Raw genomic sequence first — 20,549 nt, 5'->3', positions numbered from 1 at the left:
CTGACACCATTGCATACACTAGCCAGATTTTGCTGAAAGGACCCAGATAGAGCTGTCTCTTGTGAGACTATGCCGGGGCCTAGCAAACACACAAGTGGACAGTCAGCTATTGGATGGATCACAGGGCCCCCAATGGAGGAGCTAGAGAAAGTAACCAAGGAGCTAAAGGGATCTGCAATCCTATAGGTGGAACAACAATATGAACTAACCAGTACCCTCCCCCCGCGCCCCCCCCAGACTGTGTCTCTAGTTGCATATGAATCAGAAGATGGCCTAGTCCGCCATCAGTGGAAAGAAAGGCCCATTGGTCATGCAAACTTTATATGCCTCAGTACAAGGGAACACCAGGGCCAAGAAGTGGGAGTGGGTGTTTGGGGGAGTGGGTGGGGGAGTTTGTGGGGGACTTTTGGGATAGCATTGGAAATGTAAATGAAATAAATTCCCAATTAAAAAAATAATATATAAACATAAATAAATCCTGATCTAACCAAAAAAAAAAAAAAAACAACAACAACAACAACAACAACAACAAAAACAAACAGAGTCTGGGAATAGCGACCCCAGGAAGGCTGCCCAACTGGGTCCAGGGCAGCAAAGATGGAACAAAGGATTTAGTGAGTAATAACTCGGGAATATCAGAGGGAAGTGGATTGGCCACATGGAGGTTAGGAAGTGGCCTAGACATTGAGCTGTTTAAGGCTTATCAAAATATAAAGGCTCTCTGTGTGTCTTTCATTCGGGAATCCAGAATATTGGGTAGTGAGGAATGCAGAATCACTGACACTGCCAGGATCATTTTAAAGAATTAATTGGGTACTGGTACAATGCAGCTCTGAGACCTTTAGATGCCTTCATTCAAAATATCAATTACATTTAAAATGAATGAGGTGATATGTGACAATTAAAGGTGAAAACAATGGCTCCAGAATTGGGCTTTTTCTAAAATCTCTGTTGTCACATGAAGTTGAAAAGCATGAAACCAAATAATTTACTGATTTTCACTGAAGTTTCAAGCGTTCTCTTCTACAACATCTCTCTCATCACTAAAGGTTATAGGAGGAAAATAGACGTGCTCAAGTCAGAAGGTCGCCTGACATCACAGGTCTAAAACATAGCCTACTAGTCTTTGTGTGATGTTGTGAGAAGCAAGAGAGATTGACAAGACAAGATGAGGGAGCCAAGCAGACACAGACACAGCAAGCTGTAGCTTTGTATTATCCATGGTGCACATCTGTAGAACATTAACAAACAATAGACAGTAAGTTGAACTGTACCTATGGACCATGGTCATGTGTACAAGTCTTTTGCCTATGTCTATTCTCCTACATACATATTTTTAAATGACAAATAATCCCAAAATATGTTGAAAAATACACACAGCCTCTAATGGACCAAATATTTAAATTAGCTTCTAATGAGAAGAAAAAGAAATAATATGTACTCCTTTTTAAATATATGAATATGGTCAGATAGAATGTGTATAGGTGTTTTGCCTGTATCACTATCTGTGCAACACATATGTGCAGTGGCCACAGAGGCCAAAAGAGGGTGCCAGATGCCCTAGAACTGGAGTTCCAGATGTTTGTGTGCTACATCCATTCCAGTAGTGACTTGATTAACAGGTTTAGAAACCTGGAAGCAGTCCTGAGGCGAAGAGTTTCACAGAAACTTAGTCTATGGGAACTGTGGCACCCCAATTTTTCTCTTGCTAATGGATCTGTGTTCTTTCTTTCAGTATTGTTTTGTCATAGGTGTCTCCAAGCAAAGACTTGCCAAATACCTAAGCAAAATCGAACTTTGCTTCCTGACTTTCACCAATGCCCTAGGTAGTCCTTGAGACAACCCTGGGCTTAGAATTCAGTAAGAATGTTGCCTATTCAGTGACATTCAGAATTGCCTCTAGTATTGTAAGAGAGATAGTGAAAGAAATCAGGCATTACTATCTACTACACAGTTAGAAATTTCAGGGCAAGCTTAGCAACGTAAGTTTAGAATTCTTATTACACTTATGTATGGCAGACTACATTACTTATTAGTAGAAAAGTCCCCCCACACTATCACTTAGAATAAAAGCCAAGTTGTTCCCATATACAGGAATTTACAATGGTTTAGGAAGTAGATAGGGCTGTGGTTTTAGAGTATTGCATTATTCATGAGAAGGTTAGCTAGAGCTGAACTCCCTAATTAGAACCATGACTTGGGTGTGAAAGCCCTTGCCCCAGGAGTGTAAAGACCTCACTCCTGGCTTTTAAGACTATAGCTGACCTTAGATAGGGCTGACTTTGTCTCAGTGGTTTTATTGACCAGTTCCTGCCAGTCTTTGTGTTTGCATTCCTCTGTTTTGTTTAAGAGTCATTAAGCATCCTGTAACCTGATTGTACCTTGCCTTGTCGTGTCTGTTTGTCACCCCATTCTCACCAACTCCATGTCCACCTGCCAGAAACCCTGATTCCCATGGATTGAGGGGGTCTGACTGAGCCCGGTCCATGGAAGTTGTGAGCTGCCAGGCGGGTGCTTGGAATTAAAGCCAGGTATGCTCAGAAAATAAATATTTCTCTTAACTCCTGAGGCATCTCTCCACAGACAACTCTCCTTAGATATCCCTCCTGAGATATATCTTATTGCACACATTTTATTGTTAGTGTAACATTGTGTTATATATAACAGATTTAATTGACATGTACTAGTTGCCTTTAATTATGAGGTACAGTCTGATATGTCTTATCGTATATAAAACTTTAATGACTATTAATGGGACAATTAGCATTCTTGTTACCTTGCCTTATTATTTGAGGTTGGAGTATCCAAAAATCTTAAATAGTACTTATTTTATAGTATATACCAAGTTGTCAACAATTACTAGTTTGCTAGGCTATTAAAATAATCTTTTATGGAACTCATGAGTTGGTACCAACCAACAGCTCTCTAGCGGGACTTAAGGCCCACTCATCAGCACAGAAATCATATCTGGAACTGGAAACTGAGCCAACTCGACGAGTGACATCATGGACCTTGGGACAAGTGAGATCATGGACCTTGGGACGAGTGACATCATGACCTTAGAAAAGAAGCAACTTTCCGCTCTTTGCTAGGCCAGCATAATTCATTACTACTTTCAAATTTTTATGCTTGTACCTACAAAAAAGTTTAGTCAACAACCCTCATCAAAGATGCCTCTCTTTAAGCAAATGGAGATCATCATCAAAATAAGGGACAGTTTAGACTTCCAAATAAATTTGTGGGCATTTCTTTAAACTCAAATATTTTTACTCCAGAAACAACAAATTTACCAAAACATCTATTGTTGTCTTGACATTCTAGAGGTTAGTGAGTCACAATAGGCTTTTGTAATCATTTCTCAAAATTTATTTCTTCAATGGTTATTCAAATTTTTGAACAATGGGCTTAGGTAGAAGCATGGAGACTAAGCAGCTGCTTAATTAGAGAATAGCAGTGACTTGAACTCTGAGAAATGGACAGAGAAGCAAGCACACACACAATATAAAACTAAACAGAATGGTAAGTGGCAGAACAGAGAGAAAGAGAGGTGATACCTAGAAAAACACCATTTACTCCATCAGAGGCACAGAAAACCAAGCATCAACATATGAATATGTGAAATTAGATTTATTGAAACATCATCTTAATAACAATGCTGTAGTAATAAACTGGATATCCACAATTCACAAATATATGAAGACTGTCACATCATACTGTAAAAACAATACATACATTAAAACAAATGACTAAAGTTTTGAGAGAGGAAACCCTTTTGTCATGATTTACTAAAGAAAGGTAGAGTTTCTACAAGTGGTTCCAAATCCCAAATGGCTTCTCAGCAAGTCAGAAAACCACTTTTCCTTGGCATAATTTTACCACAGCCCTTTTCATCTCCTTGTTTCTCAGGCTGTAAATAAGTGGATTCAGCAGAGGGGTGAGCAGAGAGTAAGCCAATGACATCAGTTTCTTGGTGTCTGGTGAATACCTGGATTTGGGCTGTAGATAAGTCATGATTGCTGTGCTGTAGAAGAGGATGACAGAGGTGAGATGAGAGGCACAAGTGGAAAAAGCCTTCTGCTTCCCAGTACTGGATGGCATCCTCAGGATGGTGAAGAGAATTCGAGTATAAGACAAAAGTATCAACAGGAAGGGGAACAGGACAAGCAAAATGGTGCCTGTGAAGGAATAGACTTCAAACAGGAATGTGTCTGAACAGGCAAGCTCCAGCACTGCTGGGATTTCACATGATATATGATTAATTTTACTAAGACCACAGAAGGGAAAGCTAAACACCCATGTGACTGACACAGTAGCTGTCATGATACCCAAGACCCATGAGCACACCACCAATTTCACAAAGATCCTTTTGTTCATAATCATTGGATAGGTCAGAGGGTGGCAGATTGCAGCAAATCTATCATAAGCCATTGCCCCCAGGAGAAAACACTCAGTCCCACCAAAGAGAAGAATGAAATATGTCTGCGCAAAACAACCCCCAAAGGAAATAGTCGCTTTCTCACTAGTCAGGACCACCAGCATCTCAGGCATAACAGTTGTGCTGAAGCTTGCTTCCACCACAGACAAGTTCTGCAAGAACAGGTACATGGGGATATGTAGGCTGTGGTCCAGAAAGATGACAGTAACAATGGTGACATTTCCTGTCAGAGTCACCAGATAAATAACTAAGAATGCTCCAAACATGTGTACTTGGAGTTCAGGGAAGTGAGAAAATCCCAACAGGATGAACTCAACCACAGAGCTGTCATTCTGTCCCATCACTGCAGGAGGCGAGTCTCGAGTCCTATATTTTCTCAGGGACATAGTGTACAACAAATGAACTTCTAGTCAAATAGCTCCAGCCTGCATTGATCACAGCACAGAGCATAAAAGAAGGAGAGCAACGTCACAATTAGCAACTTGAAGGATGCCTAACCACTTTCATTAATGAGCCCTTGAAATAGAAATGGAGGAATGGGGACTTCTTGCTAAGAAATCTGACCTAACACATAAAATGCAGTCCATTTTCTGTCACAAGTTGTATATTATGTGGTTTGAAATTTAGACACAGCTTTAAAGTTAATAAAAATGTTTTCTAAAGGTATTCTAACTCTATACCATCTTGTGGCATCACCTGAATTATGTAATATTAGATAAATATAAAAGCTATGATCATAAAAATAAAGTACATAGGTAAATATTTATGGACCTAACTCAAAATTTTTCATAAAAATATAAAAGTTCAGTAATGAGTTTAAAAGTGAAATTTTAGATAAAATTTTACTACTTAATGGCTTCTCTTTTCATTGATAGATTGTGTGTGTGTGTGTATTTCATAAATGCAACCTCAAGTTGTATGATGTTACTTATATCTATATTAGGTACATTTTTTACTACTCATTGTGTAGGACAAGTACAATGGGATATAGCTATTAAAAGTAGTTACTTTGTTTATGAACACACAGAGGAGGTTGTATTTTACATGTGGTTGTGGTGAGTGATACCTACAATTTGTGTGAATTGCTGAAATCTTGCTAAATTCTTCTCAGATTAGAACTAGCCACTTCTATGAGATTTTACCCTGACATGACACTTTGAGGGGTAAACATCAATGCTCATTCCTGTGACCATGATGGCTCAAGAAAAAGCCACATGAGGGCCATCACAGGGCTGTGATTTGAGTTTCTACTCTTTAATCTCTGTTCTCTCTCTTCACTTTCTCCACTCCATTCCTATTCCAAATCATTATGAAATCATTATTTACTCAACAAATTATCACTAGCAACCCATTTTCTAGGCTCTGTACTGTTTCAAACACATTTGAGTCCAAGACTTTTAAAACCTTAGCATGCTACATGAGACAGGCATGACTCCTTAACACATGCTGCCTTAGCATACTTCAGAACTCTAAATATGACTTTCACCATTTCTTTTCTTATTACAAAATGTATTTCCGTATACAAAAATGTAAACATCTTTAAGAACATAGCTATGAAAAAGAAAGTTTTTATTTCTTTCTTGGATATATGCACAATGCCTACAAGAGTCCTTGGTCCATACAACATATTGACCCAGTATTCCTAACACAATAGAAGCACTAAGGCTCACAACAACCTAGAGATCATTTCAAAACAGATAGTAGGAGTTTAGAATATCCTAGCACAAAGAAATGAACACCTCAAGTAATAGAAATGGTCATTGTTTTGATTTGACCATTGTATACTCTAAAAATAAAATGGAAAGGTACTACTATAGTTCATAAGTATATGCAATTTCTGTATGAATATACATAGAGAAAGAATATGCACTCTGATATATACATACATACATATATATATTTAAAACTTAAACAAAAATAAAATCCATACTACCATAAGTTATAAAGAACAATTGAGCAATTGTTCTATCAAAAACTAACGATGCTAATGTCTTAGACAACTCAGACAAACAGTGCCATGGTGGGTATTTCATTCATTAGCCTTCATCCTCCAGCTGAGAACAGTAAGCACTGGCCTCAGTACCCAAGTATTTTAGTAAGAAATTGTAGACTATGGTAAGTGCAGCAACTTATTGATCCTTGAAATTGTGTTTGTTCTTCTCTCTGAATAAAAACAAATGAAATTATCAAACACAAACCTAAAGAGGCAAATGATTTGGCTGTGCATTATGATCCTTAAGCACTGAGGTGTTCCTTGTAGAATGTCTCCAGCAGATTCCTTGCAGGAGGTCAGTGAGGAGAAATTTAAAGAAAAAAACTAAGGGCAAGTACATAACACAAGCAAAGCCTACACTTTCTTACCTAGTCATTCTGTCTCATTAAAGTCCATGCCCCAAAGCCACCTATTCATAAATATGATTTAGGGAACTGATTTGGAAAATTACAGACACTCATGTGCTGCAGTGGTCTCTCTAAACAGAACTTGAAATCACTATGTGTACATATTTCTTTATTTTGTGAAAGCTAAACAGCCTTGACCTTGGATTCTTGGTGACAAGAGATCAAGGGAAGAAGCTCAAGAGTATCACTCCTTCATGTCTCCACTGGGGCTAAACTTCTCTTACACAAGAGATTCCCCCATAAGATCTCCCTATAGAAATTAAAACAGAAGAGTGAATGTTGTAAACAAGGAGATATGGGATGAGAATGTAATGTCAAAGATTTTCTTAGACTGTGTACAGTCTATGCAATGATGGGAAATAAGTTTAAAGCATCTAGATCTGCCAAACCTGTGAGGTAGAAAGCCTGGATGTCCCTAATGCAAAAATTCTACATTTTCCAAGATAAAAATAGGGATGCCGTAATTGGGGGGAGGGGGACAGAAATATCCTCATAGGTGATTGCTTCGATAGTCAGAAGTCTAGACAGGCTGGCTTGACTTTGAGAACGTCATTAAGCAATGCTTCTTTTAAATTCTCTACAAAGTAAGCACCATGTCCTATATTACCTACATCCAACAGTAATTGTCGCACATAACCTCAAGGAAGAGATTTTCTTTCTCAGAACTCAACTTCCTAAATCACCCATTTTAATGGAATGAGGTACCCAGGTATGCAGCTTAAGCATGTCTCTGAAATGAGATGTATTGTTGTACATGACTTTTCATTTCCTTCCCCAATATAGCTCACTAGGGCATGTCTCATCACTGTATAATCTGTGTCTGCATGTCATTGATGATATTTGCTACATATAAGCAATTTGTGAGAAGTCATCAAAATTTAGAATGATTTGTGCCCTCTCTATGTATATATTAGGTTTCAATGAAAAGGTGTATATGATGGATGCATACACTGGTGGATAAAAGGAAAATGGCAACAATATCAAGTCAAACACTGCATTCATTTAGTAGTAGTTTTGTAATATGCAACATGTAGTAGTCAAATGCCACACCCACTCCAGTAGTGACTTGTGTGACAGGCCCAAAAGCTTAGACACAGTCCTGAGGCAAAAAGTTCACAGAAACTTAGTCTCCTGGAACCTTGGCATCCTGTAAAACAAATGTTCCAAATCTGTCCTTGCTTTAGTCAGTGAACAGATCTGTGTGCTTTCCTTCAATATTGTTTTATTATAAGTGCCTCTAAGGATTTATTTTGACATATAGCTAAGTTAGATTAGCCTTCACCAGTGTTCCAATATTCTAGGAAATTGTTGAGCCAACCTTGGGCTTTGATCTTTGTAAGAATGTTACTCATTCAGATGTAAATGCCTCCAGTGTTGATAGACAGTGATAGAAATCAGGCATTAAAATTTACTAGAATAGAGCTAGTAATCTCAAGGCTAGTCTACATAGTATACTTAGAATAATAGATAGCTGAGTCACTTCCTTATATAGGAATATACAATGGCCTAGGGGGAAGGTGGACTATACGATAGATTAGAATTGAAACTATGGGAAGGGCATGAAGCCCTTGCCCCTGGCTTCTAAAAATAAGGTGACCTTAGGTGGGGCTGCTTTTGATCCCAGTTGTTAACACTGATTTTATCCCAGATGGTTCCTGTTAGCTTTTATGTATGCATTCCTCTGTTTTGTTGTAAAAGTCATTTTGCATCAGATAACTTCAATGTACCTTGGATGACTTTAATGTATCACCTAACTTCCTTGTCTCCTTCTGTAATATATATGTCTGGTGCTCATTTTGACAAATTACATTCAGATACAACACTCCCTTGTGTGCTTATTTGTTTGTCACATTTGACAACTCCCTGCCCACCTGTACCAGGACTCTGATTCTCCCATGGAGTAGGGGGCCGACTGAGGCCAGTCCATGGCAGTCTAAGTGATTTGTTACTGTTAGAACATGAACACATACCTGTAAACTATACTCACAACTTACCTGAGGTTTAGTCTCCTTGCAACTCTGTCTGGGACAGAGAGTTAAGGGGCTCTCTGTAATGTGACTTGGCATCTCTTGGTGTATGGTACCTGGCTCCACAAAGTTTTTTGTCATGTAAGCTAGATTGAACTAAATCTCGTGATAGGAAATTTCCCACCATCCCTAAAATACTATATAAGGCAGATTTTTCCTTCAATCTAAAACTTGATCTAGACTGGGATGCAGGGGTAGAGGTGAATTGCTTGGGCAAGTGTTTTGAAGGTTTCTCTCGAAAGAGACTCATTTTTCCCGTTCCTAGATAGATAAAAAAAATCTATCTATCTATCTATCTATCTATCTATCTATCTATCTATCATCTACCTATGATTTAGTTATCTACACTTTACCATCTACCTATCCTCTATCATCTAGCAATAATCTATCTATAATTTATCTATCACAGTCTTTCTATCTATAATCTGTCACCTATCACCTATCTATAATCTATCATCTACGTATAATCTGTCTATCATGTAGCTATCTATATCTCTCATTTGACTCTTTTATTTATTTATTTATTTTTATACTTTTCATTAGGTATTTTTCTCATTCACATTTCCAATGCTATCCCAAAACTCCCCCATACCCTCCCACCAACTCCCACTTTTTGGCCCTGGCGTTACGCTGTACTGGGGCATATAAAGTTTGCAAGTCCAATGGGCCTCTCTTTCCAGTGATGGCCGACTAGGCCATCTTTTGATACATATGCAGCTAGAGTCAAGAACTCCAGCGTACTGGTTAGTTCATAATGTTGTTCCACCTATAGGGTTGCAGATCCCTTTAGCTCCTTGGGTATTTTCTCTAGCTCTTCCATTGGGGGCCCTGTGATCCATCCAATAGCTGACTGTGAGCATCCACTTCTGTGTTTGCTAGGCCCCGGCATAGTCTCACAAGAGACACCTCTATCTGGGTCCTTTCAGCAAAATCTGGCTAGTGTATGCAATGGTGTCAGCATTTGGAAGCTGATTATGGGATGCATCCCCAGATATGGCAGTCTCTAGATGGTCCATCCTTTCGTCTCCGCTTCAAATTTTGTCTCTGTAACTCCTTCCATGGGTGTTTTGTTCCCAATTCTAAGCAGGGGCAAAGTGTCCACACTTTGCTCTTCGTTCTTCTTGAGTTTCATGCGTTTAGCAAATTGTATCTCATATCTTCGGTATCCTAAGTTTCTGGGCTAATATCCACAGTGAATACATATTGTGTGAGTTCCTTTGTGATTGGGTTACCTCATTCAGGATGATGCCCTCCAGGTCCATCCATTTGCCTAGGAATTTCATAAATTCATTCTTTTTAATAGCTGAGTAGTACTCCATTGTGTAAATGTACCACATTTTCTGTATCCATTCCTCTGTTGAGGGGCATCTGGGTTCTTTCCACCTTCTAGCTTATATAAATAAGGCTGCTATGAACATAGTAGAGCATGTGTCCTTCTTACCTGTTGGAACATCTTCTGGATATATGCCCAGGAGAGGTAGTGTAGGATCCTCTGGTAGTACTATATCCAGTTTTCTGAGGAACCGCCAGACTGATTTCCAGAGTGGTTGTACAAGCTTGCAATCCCACCAACAATGGAGGAGTGTTCCTCTTTCTCCACATCCTAGCCAGCATCTGCTGTCACCTGAATTTTTCATCTTACCCATTCTGCCTGGTATGAGGTGGAATCTCATGGTTGTTTTGATTTGCATTTCCCTGATGATTAAGGATGCTGAACATTATTTCAGGTGCTTCTCAGCCATTCAGTATTCCTCAGGTGAGAATTCTTTGTTTAGTTCTGAGCCCCATTTTTAATGTGGTTATTTGATTTTCTGGAGTCCACCTTCTTGAGTTCTTTATATATATTGTATATTAGTCCCCTATCTGATTTAGGATAGGTAAAGATTCTTTCCCAATCTGTTGATAGCCTTTTTGTCTTATTGACAGTGTCTTTTGCCTTACAGAAGCTTTGCAGTTTCATGAGGTTCCATTTGTCAATTCTCAATCTTACAGCACAAGCCATTGCTGTTCTATTCAGGAATTTTTCGCCTGTGCCCATATCTTCGAAGCTTTTCCCCACTTTCTCCTCTATAAGTTTCGCTGTCTCTGGTTTTATGTGGAGTTCCTTGATCCACTTAGATTTGACCTTAGTACAAGGAGATAGGAATGGATCAATTCACATTCTTCTACATGATAACCACCAGTTGTGCCAGCACCATTTGTTGAAAATGCTGTCTTTTTTCCACTGGATAGTTTTGGCTCCCTCATCAAAGATCAAGTAGCCATAGGTGTGTGGGTTCATTTCTGGGTCTTCAATTCTATTCCATTGGTCTACTTGTCTGTCACTCTACCAGTACCATGCAGTTTTTATCACAATTGCTCTGTAGTACAGCTTTAGGTCAGGCATGGTGATTCCACCAGATGTTCATTTATCCTTGAGAAGAGTTTTTGATATCATAGTTTTTTGGTATTCCAGATGAATTTGCAGATTGCTCTTTCTAATTCATTAAAGAATTGAGTTGGAATTTTGATGGGGATTGCATTGAATCTGTAGATTGCTTTTGGCAAGATAGCCATTTTTATTATATTGATCCTGCCAATCCATGAGCATGGGAGATCTTTCCATATTCTGAGATCTTCTTTAATTTCTTTCTTCAGAGACTTGAAGTTCTTATCATACAGATCTTTTGCTTCCTTAGTTAGAGTCATGCCAAGGTATTTTATATTATTTGTGACTATTGAGAAGGGTGTTGTTTGCCCAGTTTCTTTCTCAGCCTGTTTATTCTTTGTGTAGAGAAAGGCCATTGACTTGTTTGAGTTAATTTTATATCCAGCTACTTCACCGAAGCTGTTAATCAGGTTTAGAAGTTCTCTGGTGGAATTTTTAGGGTCACTTATATATACTAACATATCATCTGCAAAAAGGGATATTTTGACTTCATCTTTTCCAATTTGTATCCCTTTGATCTCCTTTTGTTGGCAAATTGCTCTGGCTAGGACTGCAAGTACAATGTTGAATAAATAGGGAGAAAGTGGGCAGCCTTGTCTTGTCCCTGATTTTAGCGGGATTGCTTCCAGCTTCTCACCATTTACTTTGATGTTGGCTACTGGTTTGCTGTAGATTGCTTTTATCATGTTTATGTATGGGCCTTGAATTCCTGATATTTCCAAGACTTTTTTCATGAATGGGTGTTGGATTTTGTCAAATGCTTTCTCTGCGTCTAAGGAGATGATCATGTGGTTTTTGTCTTTGAGTTTGTTTATATACTGGATTACATTGTTGGATTTCCCTATATTAAACCATCCCTGCATCCCTGGAATGAAACCTACTTGGTCAGGATGAATGATTGTTTTGATGTGTTCTTGGATTCGGTTAGAGAGAATTTTATTGAGTATTTTTGCAACGATATTCATAAGGGGAATTAGTCTGAAGTTCTCTATCTTTGTTGGATCTTTCTATGGTTTAGGTATCAGAGTAATTGTGGCTTCATAGAATGAGTTGGGTAGAGAACCTTCTACTTCTATTTTGTGGAATTGTTTTTACAAAACTGGAATTAGATCTTCTTTGAAGGTCTGATAGAACTCTGCACTAAACCCATCTGGTCCTAGGCTTTTTTTTTTTTTTTTGGTTGGGAGACTATTAATGACTGCTTCTATTTCTTTAGGGGATATGGGACTGTTTATATCATTAACTTGACCCTGATTTAACTCTGGTACCTGGTATCTGTCTAGAAATTTGTCCATTTCATCTAGGTTCTCCAGTTTTGTTGAGTATAGCCTTTTGTAGAAGGATCTGATGGTGTTTTGGATTTCTTCAGCATCTGTTGTTATGTCTCCCTATTCATTTCTGATTTTGTTAATTAGGATGCTGTCCCTGTGCCCTCTAGTGAGTCTGGCTAAGGGTTTATCTATCTTGTTGATTTTCTCAAAGAACCAGCTCCTCATTTGGTTGATTCTTTGAATAGTTCTTCTTGTGTTTCCACTTGGTTGACTTTGCCCCTGAGTTTGAATATTTCATGCTGTTTACTCCTCTTGGGCTCTTGGGTGAATTTGATTCCTTTTTTGTTTTGAGCTTTTAGGTGTGTTGTCAAGCTGCTAGTGTGTGCTCTGTCTAGTTTCTTTTTGGAGGCATTCAGAGCTATGAGTTTCCCTCTTAGAAATGCTTTTATTGGGTCCCATAAGTTTGGGTATGTTGTGGCTTCATTTTCATTAAATTGTAAAAAGTCTTTAATTTCTTTCTTTATTCCATCCTTGACCAAGTTATCATTGAGAAGAGTGTTGTTCAGTTTCCTTGTGAATGTGGGCTTTCCATTATTTATGTTGTTATTGAAGATAAGCCTTAGTCCGTGGTGATCTGATAGGATGCATGGGACAATTTCAATATTTTTGTATCTGTTGAGGCCTGTTTTTTGACCAATTATAGGGTCAATTTTTAGAAGGTACTATGAGGTGCTGAGAAGAAGGTATATCCTTTTGTTTTAGGATAAAATGTTCTGTAGGTATCTGTTAAGTCCATTGTATCATAACTTCTGTTAGTTTCACTGTGTCCCTGTTTACTTTCTGTTTCCACAATCTGTCCATTGATGAAAGTGGTGTGTTGAAGTCTCCCACTGTTATTGTATGAGGTGCAATGTGTGCTTTGAGCTTTACTAAAGTTTCTTTAATGAGTATGGCTGCCCCTGCATTTGGAGCATAGATATTCAGAATTGAGAGTTCCTCTTGGAGGATTTTACTTTTGATGAGTATGAAGTGTTCCTCCTTGTCTTTTTTGATGACTTTGGGTTAGAAGATGATTTTATTCCATATTAGAATGGCTACTCCAGCTTGTTTCTTCAGACCATTTGCTTGGAAAATTGTTTTCCAGCCTTTCACTCTGAGGTAGTATCTGTCTTTTCCCCTGAGATGGGTTTCCTGTAAGCAGCAAAATGTTGGGTCCTGTTTACATAGCCAGTCTTTTAGTCTATGTCTTTTTATTGGGGTATTGAGTCCATTGATATTAAGAGATATTAAGGAAAAGTAATTATTGCTTCCTATTATTTTTGTTGTTAGAGTTGGCATTCTGTTCTTGTGGCTATCTTCTTTTTGGTTTGTTAAAGGATTACTTTCTTGCTTTTTCTAGGGCATGGTTTCCGTCCTTGTTTTGTTTTGTGTGTGTGTGTGTGTGTGTGTGTGTGTGTGTGTGTGTGTGTGTGTGTGTGTTTGTGTGTGTGTGTATGTGTGTTATTGTCCTTTGAAGGGCTGGATTCCTGGAAAGATAATGTGTGAATTTGGTTTTGTAGTGGAATACTTTGGTTTCTCTATCTATGGTAATTAAGAGTTTGGCTGGGTATAGTAGCCTGGGCTGGCATTTGTGTTCTCTTAGTGTCTGTATAACATCTGTCCAGGATCTTCTGGCTTTCATAGTCTCTGGTGAAAAGTCTGGTGTAATTCTGATAGGCCTGCCTTTATGTTACTTGACCTTTTTCCCTTACTGCTTTTGATGTTCTATCTTTATTTAGTGCATTTGTTGTTCTGATTATTATGTGTCAGGAGGAATTTCCTTTCTGGTCCAGTCTATTTGGAGTTCTGTAGGTTTCTTGTATGTTCATGGGCATCTCTTTCTTTAGGTTTGGGAAGTTTTCTTCTATTATTTTGTTGAAAATATTTGCTGGCCCTTTAAGTTGAAAATCTTCATTCTCATCTACTCCTATTATCCATAAGTTTGGTCTTCTCATTTTGTCCTGGATTTCCTGGAATGTTTCGAGTTAGGATCTTTTTGCATTTTTTATTTTCTTTGATTGTTGTGCCCATGTTCTCTATGGAATCTTCTGCACCTGAGATTCTCTCTTCCATCTCTTGTATTCTGTTGCTGATGCTCGAAACTATGGTTCCAGATTTCTTTCCTCAGGTTTCTATCTCCAGCGTTGCCTCACTTTGGGTTTTCTCTATTGTGTCTACTTCCCTTTTTAGGTCTAGTATGGTTTTGCTCATTTCCATCACCTGTTTGGATGTGCTTTCCTGTTTTTCTTTAAGGACTTCTACCTGTCCTGTTGTGTTTTCCTGTTTTTCTTTAAGGACTTCTACCTGTCCTGTTGTGTTTTCCTGTTTTTCTTTAAGGACTTATAACTCTTTAGCAGTGTTTTCCTGTATTTTTTAAGTGACTTATTAAAGTCCTTCTTGATGTCCTCTACCATTATCATGAGATATGCTTTTAAATCCGGGTCTAGTTTTTCGGGTGTGTTGGTGTGCCCAGGACTGGGTGGGGTGGGAGTGCTGCATTCTGAAGATGGTGAGTGGCCTTGGTTTCTGTTAGTAAGATTCTTACGTTTGCCTTTCGCCATCTGGTAATCTCTGGAATTAGATGTTATAGCTGTCTCTGGTTAGAACTTGTTCCTCTGGTGATTATGTTAGCCTCTATCAGCAGACCTGGGAGACTAGCTCTCTCCTGAGTTTCAGTGGTCAGAGTACTCTCTGCAGGCAAGCTCTCCTCTTGCAGGAAAGGTGCCCAGATATCTGGCATTCGAACCTGCCTCCTGGCAGAAGTTGTGTTCCACTCACCAGAGGTCCTAAGATCCCTTGGAGAGTTCTCTGGGGACCTTGGGGGTGTCCGAAGACTCTGAGCCCAAGGTGCCCCAGTGCTGGCACCGACCGGAAGGGACCTTATGTCTATTTTTATTAGATATTGTCTTTATTTACATTTCAAATGTTTTCTTTCCTAGTTTCCCCTTCGAATATCCCCTATCTTCTCCCCACTCCCCCCTGCTCCACAACCCACCCACTCCTGCTTACTGGCCCAGAAATTCCCCTATACTGGGGCATAGAAACTTCACAGGACCAAGAGCCTCTCCTCCCATTGATGACCGACTTGTCCATTCTCTCCTGCATATGCAGCTAGAGCCACGAGTCCCTCCGTGTGTTTTCTTTGATTGGTGGTTTAGTCCCAGGGAGCTCTGGTGTTACTGGTTAGTTCATGTTGTAGTTCCTCATAGGGGCCTGCAAACCCCTTCAGGTCTTTCCTACGGTCTCTAGATCCTTCATTGGGTCCCTATGCTCAGTTTAGTGGATGACTGTGATCATTTACTTCTATATTAGTCAGGCACAGGCAGATCCTCTCAGGAAACAGCTATATCAGGCTCCTGTCAGCAAGCTCTTGTTGGAATCTGTCATAGTGTCTGGGTTTTGGTGGTTGTTTGTGGGATGGATCCCCAGGTGGGGCAGTTTCTGGATGGTCATTCCTTCAGACTCTGCTCCAAACTTGTCTCTATAACTCTTTCCATGGGTATTTTGTTCCCCCTTCTAAGAAGGATGGAAGTATCCACACTTTGGTCTTCCTTCTTCTTGAGTTTCATGTAATTTGGAAATTATATCTTGGGTATTCTGAGCTTCTGGGCTAATATCCACTTATCAGTGAGTGCATATCATGTGTGTTCTTTTGTGATTGGGTTACCTCATTTAGGATGATATCATATAGATCCATCCCTTCAAAATATTCTGAACTCTTGCCAGGACTGTTATAAGTTCACATTAACTAAATACTGTTTCTCAGGTTGTGCCCTCCCCTTTACTGACTGTTTTACAAACAGCATGGACCCCATTTTGAGTGCAAGCAAGGCCTTCTTAGCCCATCTATTTTCAATGATGGGTTCCACGTTTGAATTGAAAGAAGAAGCAAAGTAGCTCATAGACAATATAGTCAGTGACAATGAGTTTAATAAAGTCATAATCTTTATACATACCTCTGTACCCACATTGTGTTAACTTGTCTTGCTAATAATAAATGAATAAATTTCTACTCACCTTAGTTAAGATGACAAGCCAAAATAACAATTCTACCAAAGTCCAACTTAGTAAATCAATGTGTTTCCTGAGGTTCTGGCAAGGGGTTACTTAAAGGTGGAGAATATGGTACCTTGATGTCTCAAAGGAAGATGCAACAGAATGAGTGGCAACAGTGAAAACTGAACCCTAGAGCTTTCTTGAATAATGATTGACAGACAACACACAGGTCAGAGAGTCTCCCTCCTAGACAAAGAGTTCCTTTTCATATAATTGTGGAGAGAGGCCTTATGAATCTTGTAACTTCCTTGAGTGGATAACTTTCTAAGCCTGTATGTTTTCTTTATTAAGGAACCTCTCTCCAAGATCAGGTGTTTCAAGTCACAGGAAACTGCTGAGCAACCCAACCAATCTCTTGGAATATAACCATTGATACATGTGGTGAGATATCTTCTTGCTGTTTTCAGCATTGAAAGTTTTAACTTAATGTCTCCTTGGCTACTGAATTGGAGACCAATTGCCATTCCCTTGGAATGAAGGACATAAGCAAAACATTCCCTTATACAGTGCTGACCTTGGAATAGTTCCTTTATTCATCTTTTCTGAAGATTGCAAAGCAAGCATAAAGAACAAAGATTGAAAAATGCTCCCAAACAGAATGACCAGGCAACCCAGAAATACTAGTAGGAGATCCTCAGACAAGCAAGGAATATAACTAGTCAGTCAGAGAAACCAGAGAATTCTTTATTAATGCATCTCAGGGCCCTACATAGTTTTTAAGAGATATATATTCTTGACTATCAATATTGATTAGCTTCTATAGGATAAGCAGTATAGTCATGATCTTATCAATATGACTGTCATGGAATAATCTTTTTGTCACTGCCCAAGAATTAATTTTCCCTGCAACTAAACAGATCTCACAGACGTTATGATTGAAACTTCTAGTTACTATACTTTTACCTTAGCCTGTAGAGCTCCTTTTAAACAGTTACTGATGGCAGTTAGTTCTCAAGGGGGAGGAGGAAACATTTACTTCCTCAGAAATGAGAAAGGGGTTTCAGCAAGCAGGCTTACAAAAACAGGATTCAGCACTTAAAATGCTTTAAAAATGTTATTTCATTTTAAACCAATTACTTAACTATGTTAGGATCAAAACTCTAACATATTATTATTTCTATATAATTCCATATTCTGCAAGCAACTTACTTGTACCCTGCCTTGTTTTTCTTAATAGATATTTTCTTCATTTACATTTCAAATGCTATCCATAAAGTCCTCTATACCCTCCCCCCCAAAACCTGCTCACCAACCCACCCACTCTCCCTTCCTATCCCTAGCATTCCCCTAGACTGGGGCATATGATCTTCGAAAGACCAATGGCCTCTCCTCCCTTTGATAGCCAACTATGCCATCTTCTGCTACATATGCAACTAGAGACACAGCTCTGGGGGCTACTAGTTAGTTGATATTATTGATCCTCCTATAGGGTTGCAGACATCTTTAGCTGCTTGGTTAATTTCTCTAGCTCCTTCATTAGGGGTCTTTTGTTCCATCCAATCGATGAGTGTGAGCATCCACTTCTGAATTTGCCAGACACTGGCATAGCCTCTTAAGAGATAGCTATATCAGGCCAGTCCTGTCAGCTATATCTTACTGGCATATGCAATAGTGTCTGGGTTTGATGGTGGTATATGGGATGGATCCCCATGTGGGGCAGTCTCTGGATGGTCCTTTCTTCCATCTCAGCTCTGAACTTTGTCTCTATAAGTCCCTCCGTGGAAATTTTGTTCCCCATTCAAAGAAGGAACTAACTATCCACAGTTTGGTCGTCCTTCTTCTTGAGTTTCATGTGTTTCACAAATTGTCTCTTAGGTAGTTTAAGTTTCTGGATTAATATCTGCTTATCAGTGAGTGCATATCATGTGTGTTCTTTTATGATTGGGTTACCTCACTCAGGATATCTTCCAGATACATCCATTTGACTAAGAATTTCATAAAATTATTGTTTTTAATAGCTGAGTAGTACTCCATTGTGTAAACATACCATATTTTCTTTATCCATTCCTCTGTTGAGGGACATCTGGGTTCTTTCCAGCTTCTGGCTATTATAAGTAAGGCTGCTATGAATATAGTGGAGCATGTGTCCTTATTACATGGTGGAACATCTTCTGGGTATATGCCCAGGAGTGATATTGCTGGATCTTCCAGTACAGCTATGTCCAATTTTCTGAGGAACCGCCAGACTGATTTCCAGACTGATTGTACCGGCTTGCAATCCTACCAGCAATGGAGGAGTGTTCCTCTTTCTCCACATCCTCACCAGCATCTGCTGTCACCTGAGTTTTTGATCTTACCCATCTGACTAATCAGGCAAATTCATAAGCATGGGAGATCTTTCCATCTTCTGAGATCTTATTTGAATTCTTTCTTCAGAGACTTGAAGTTTCTATCATAAAAATCTTTCACTTCCTTAGTTAAAGCCACACTAAGGTATTTTGTAGTATTTGTGACCTTTGTGAAGGGTGTTGTTTCCCTAATTTTTTTTCTCAGAATGTTTATCCTTTGTGTAGAGAAAGGCCATTGATTTCTTTGAATTTACATCCAACTACTGAACTGAAGCTATTTATCAGGTGTAGGAGTTCTCTGAAGGAATTTTTAAGGTCACTAATATATACTATCATATCATCTGCAAAGAGTGATATTTTGACTTCTTCCTTTCCAATTTGTATCCCCTTGATCTCCTTTTGTTGTCTAATTGCTCTGGCTAAGACATCAAGTACTATATTGAATAAGTACGGAGAAAGTGGTCAGCCTTGTCTAGTCCCTGATTTCAGCTGAATTGCTTCAAGTTTCTCTACATTTATTTTGATGTTGGCTACTAGTTTGCTGTATATTGCTTTTATTATGTTTAGGTATGGGCCTTAAATTCCTGATCTTTCCAAGACTTTTATCATGAATGGGTGTTTGATTTTGATAAATGCTTTCTCAGCATCTAAGGAGATCGTCACGTGATTTTGTCCTTGAGTTTGTTTCTATAGTGGATTATGTTGATGTATTTCCATATATTAAACCATCCCTGCATCCTTGGAATGAAACCTACTTGATCATGATGGATGATCGTTTTGATGTGTTCTTGGATTCACTTTGCAAGAATTTTATTATTTTTGCATCGACATTCATAAGAAAAAGCAGTCTGAATTTCTCTTTCTTTGTTGGGTCTTATGTGGTTTAGGTATCAGAGTAATTGAGGCTTCATAGAATGAGTTGGATAGAGTACCTTCTGTTTCTATTTTGTGGAAGAGGTTGAGGAGAATTGGGATTACGTCTTCTTTGAAGGTCCAATAGAATTCTGCACTAGTCTTCCGGCCGGACCAGCACCGGGGTAGCTACAGCGCAGGGTCGGCTGACACCCGCCAGCTACCCAAAACCCCCACCACAGGATTTTGAGACTGCTGGTGAGTGGAACACAGCTTCTGCTCTAATCTTTAAATAGTGACAACGACAACAACTAACCCCAGAGATTACCAGATGGCGAAAGGTAAACGTAATAATCTTACTAACAGAAACCAAGACCACTCACCATCATCAGAACCCAGCACTCCCACTTCGCCCAGTCCAGGGCACCCCAACACACCGGAAAAGCTAGACACGGATCTAAAAGCATATCTCATGATGATGGTAGAGGACTTCAAGAAGGACTTTAATAACACACTTAAAGAAATACAAAGGAACACTGGTAAACAGGTAGAAGACAGTAAAGAGGAAGCACAAAAATCCCTTAAATAATTGCAGGAGAACACTGCTAAAGAGTTACAAATCCTTAAAGAAAAACAGGATAACATAATCAAACGGGTAGAAGTCCTTACAGAAAAACAGGAAAATACATCCAAACAGATGATGGAAATGAACAAAACCATACTAGACCTAAAAAGGGAAGTAGACACAATAAA

At 39.0% G+C, this 20,549-nt stretch overlaps 1 protein-coding gene across 1 annotated transcript; it reads right to left on the bottom strand.

Annotated features, from left to right (window-relative positions):
• Positions 1-3,843: 3,843 nt before the first annotated feature.
• Positions 3,844-4,821, bottom strand: LOC110299259 (olfactory receptor 10A6-like). Its single transcript, XM_021168911.1, has one exon. It carries the CDS (start codon positions 4,819-4,821, stop codon positions 3,844-3,846), a length of 978 nt encoding a protein of 325 aa, XP_021024570.1.
• Between the last annotated feature and the right edge of the window lie 15,728 nt (positions 4,822-20,549).

Source organism: Mus caroli, unplaced genomic scaffold, assembly GCF_978045245.1.
Source record: "Mus caroli unplaced genomic scaffold, Mus_caroli_1 scaffold_8, whole genome shotgun sequence".
Taxonomy (NCBI): Eukaryota; Metazoa; Chordata; class Mammalia; order Rodentia; family Muridae; genus Mus; species Mus caroli.
The sequence above is the reverse complement of the archived record's forward strand: the minus strand, read 5'-3'. Positions and strand labels throughout refer to the sequence as shown.

What these genes read in the sequence shown, in the direction of transcription:
- LOC110299259 (XM_021168911.1), bottom strand. Translation starts at nt 4,821, where the DNA reads ATGTCCCTGAGAAAATATAGGACTCGAGACTCGCCTCCTGCAGTGATG.